The sequence below is a fragment of the Staurois parvus genome, unplaced genomic scaffold (assembly GCF_062004578.1).
Source record: "Staurois parvus isolate SC_StPar_1 unplaced genomic scaffold, SC_StPar_1.0 ptg000611l, whole genome shotgun sequence".
NCBI classification, from domain to species: Eukaryota; Metazoa; Chordata; class Amphibia; order Anura; family Ranidae; genus Staurois; species Staurois parvus.
The window spans coordinates 407,669-409,685 of NW_028318407.1; the positions used below are offsets into that span (position 1 = coordinate 407,669).

General features: G+C 42.2%; 1 protein-coding gene across 1 annotated transcript; it reads right to left on the minus strand.

The window, feature by feature from the left end:
- Positions 1-415: 415 nt before the first annotated feature.
- On the minus strand, positions 416-934 carry LOC149449592 (epidermal differentiation-specific protein-like). The gene has a single exon (XM_089693043.1). The coding sequence runs from the start codon at positions 932-934 to the stop codon at positions 416-418; it is 519 nt and encodes a 172-aa protein (XP_089549169.1).
- Positions 935-2,017: the final 1,083 nt, after the last annotated feature.

Below are 2,017 nucleotides of genomic sequence, written 5' to 3' on the forward strand. Positions count from 1 at the left end.
CAGGTCAGGATTGGTGTTCTCTGGAGGTCTTCATTAGAGCAGAATTGGTGGTCTCTAGATGTCTTCATCAAATCAGAATTGGTGTTCTCTGGAGGTCTTTATCAGATCAGGATTGGTGTTCTCTGGAGGTCTTCATTAGAGCAGAATTGGTGGTCTCTAGATGTCTTCATCAAATCAGAATTGGTGGTCTCTAGATGTCTTCATCAAATCAGAATTGGTGGTCTCTAGATGTCTTCTTCAGATCAGGATTGGTGTTCTCTGGAGGTTTTCACCAGATCCAGATTGGTGTTATGGGAATGTGGGCTCTCTGTAACAGGCAGGCCATGTATAAAAGCAGAAATCAATGGAAGAGAAGAGATGCAGAGAACTGCACAGTGCTGGGGACTTCATGGGAAGTTGGAGAGACGTCTCACTTTCAAGACTCATAAGCTAGCACAGGCTTCAGGGAGCTTATTTTGTTATTCCATGTACAATCATATGAAGATGAGTATGACATAAATAATGTCTGATCACCTCTGTAATACTCCTCAGTGTACAGGATCCAGGCCCCGCTCTCTACACGATGTGATGAAGCCTTGTTTTCAAATCCGTAGGATTTAAGGGAATTTGCAGCTTTCTCCAGGGTCAAAGATCTGCCCTTATGGTTGGTTTCCTCATACAGTGTAATCTTTGGATTATACAGACCGCCCTTCACACATCGCACAGAGCTGATTATATGATCAAATGCTGGGACTGAGTTGTAGTTGCCTTCTTTGTAGCACTGGAAGCTTCCTTTATGGTCAGTTCCACTGAATACAACCCATGGGTCTCCACGGATTCTGAGAGATTGGGCTCTCTTCAGGAATCCAACAAATTTCAGGTCAGAAGTCTCCTCCTTTATACACACGGAGTCACCCTTGAAATCTGGGAACTCGAACAGCTCCAGAGTGTTCATCTTCCAGATCTATGTGAAGGTCCAGTAACAGGAACAGAAATCTCTCTGTAGGTTGGTTTGAGTTTTTTCTTGGCTGCCGGAGAATTTATATAGAATCCTCAGTGCTGAAATCAGGTGGACTCATTTTATGGGGAATTTTATCATTTCTTCAGAATATCTTTTGGCTCATTTTCATTTTGGCCAATCGACAATTTGGATTTGTTTTGTTTGTTTTCTTGCTTCAGTATTGGTTTTGAGTGATCGTCAATAAAGGATTTAAGATGTTTTACTTGGCTCCTTTTTTGTACTTTTATATCTTTATAAACCTAATAAAGATATTTGAAAGAAAAGGTGTGAGCTTTCTGCATTATAAACTTTTAAATCTTTCCTAAGAAACTGAGAAGTGTGCTTTACCTTTCACATTTCATGCCAAGGAAAAGTCTGTTATCAGATTTGGCAGGAACCCATCACAGTGTGTTATGAATCATTAACTTTCTCAGTTAACAACTGGATGAGGCAACTTCTCTTACCGGAGGGCTATGTTTACAGCAAACTATGGCTAACATTCAGTTTTGGGGTCAAACATGAATTCAGATTCCATTTTCAGGATTCAAATTGGGGTGCAACGGTTCTTTATAGATACCAGATATGGTGGCTGGAAATGGAGTAGTCTCTTAAGTAGGAGGTCCAGCTTCAATGCGAGACCCATCTTCCAGATGGATTGAACGCCCTTGAGATTTTGGTTTCAGGGGAATCTTGTATTGAGTAGCTAGTCAATGAAGCAGCTACAGGCTCCTCAATCAATTTTAGAATCTCCTGGATGACCCTTCTCGGAAGCTGCAATGAGACAGGGATAGCCAGGTGAGAGGAGTTTTTAGACAGGGACAACTGATTGGCAGAAGATAGGGTCATGCATTTACAGATCTTGGCTGGGCAGGTGCTCATATAATGGCCAATTTCTCCACAGTACAGACAGAGATTGTTCTGATGCTGATGCTGGAATTCCTCAGGAGAAGGAGGACACAGCATGCCGAGTTGCATTGGTTCTGATGTATCAAAAGCAGGTGTGGCTGGAACTGAAGGAGCTGGGTTTGGAAGACTGGA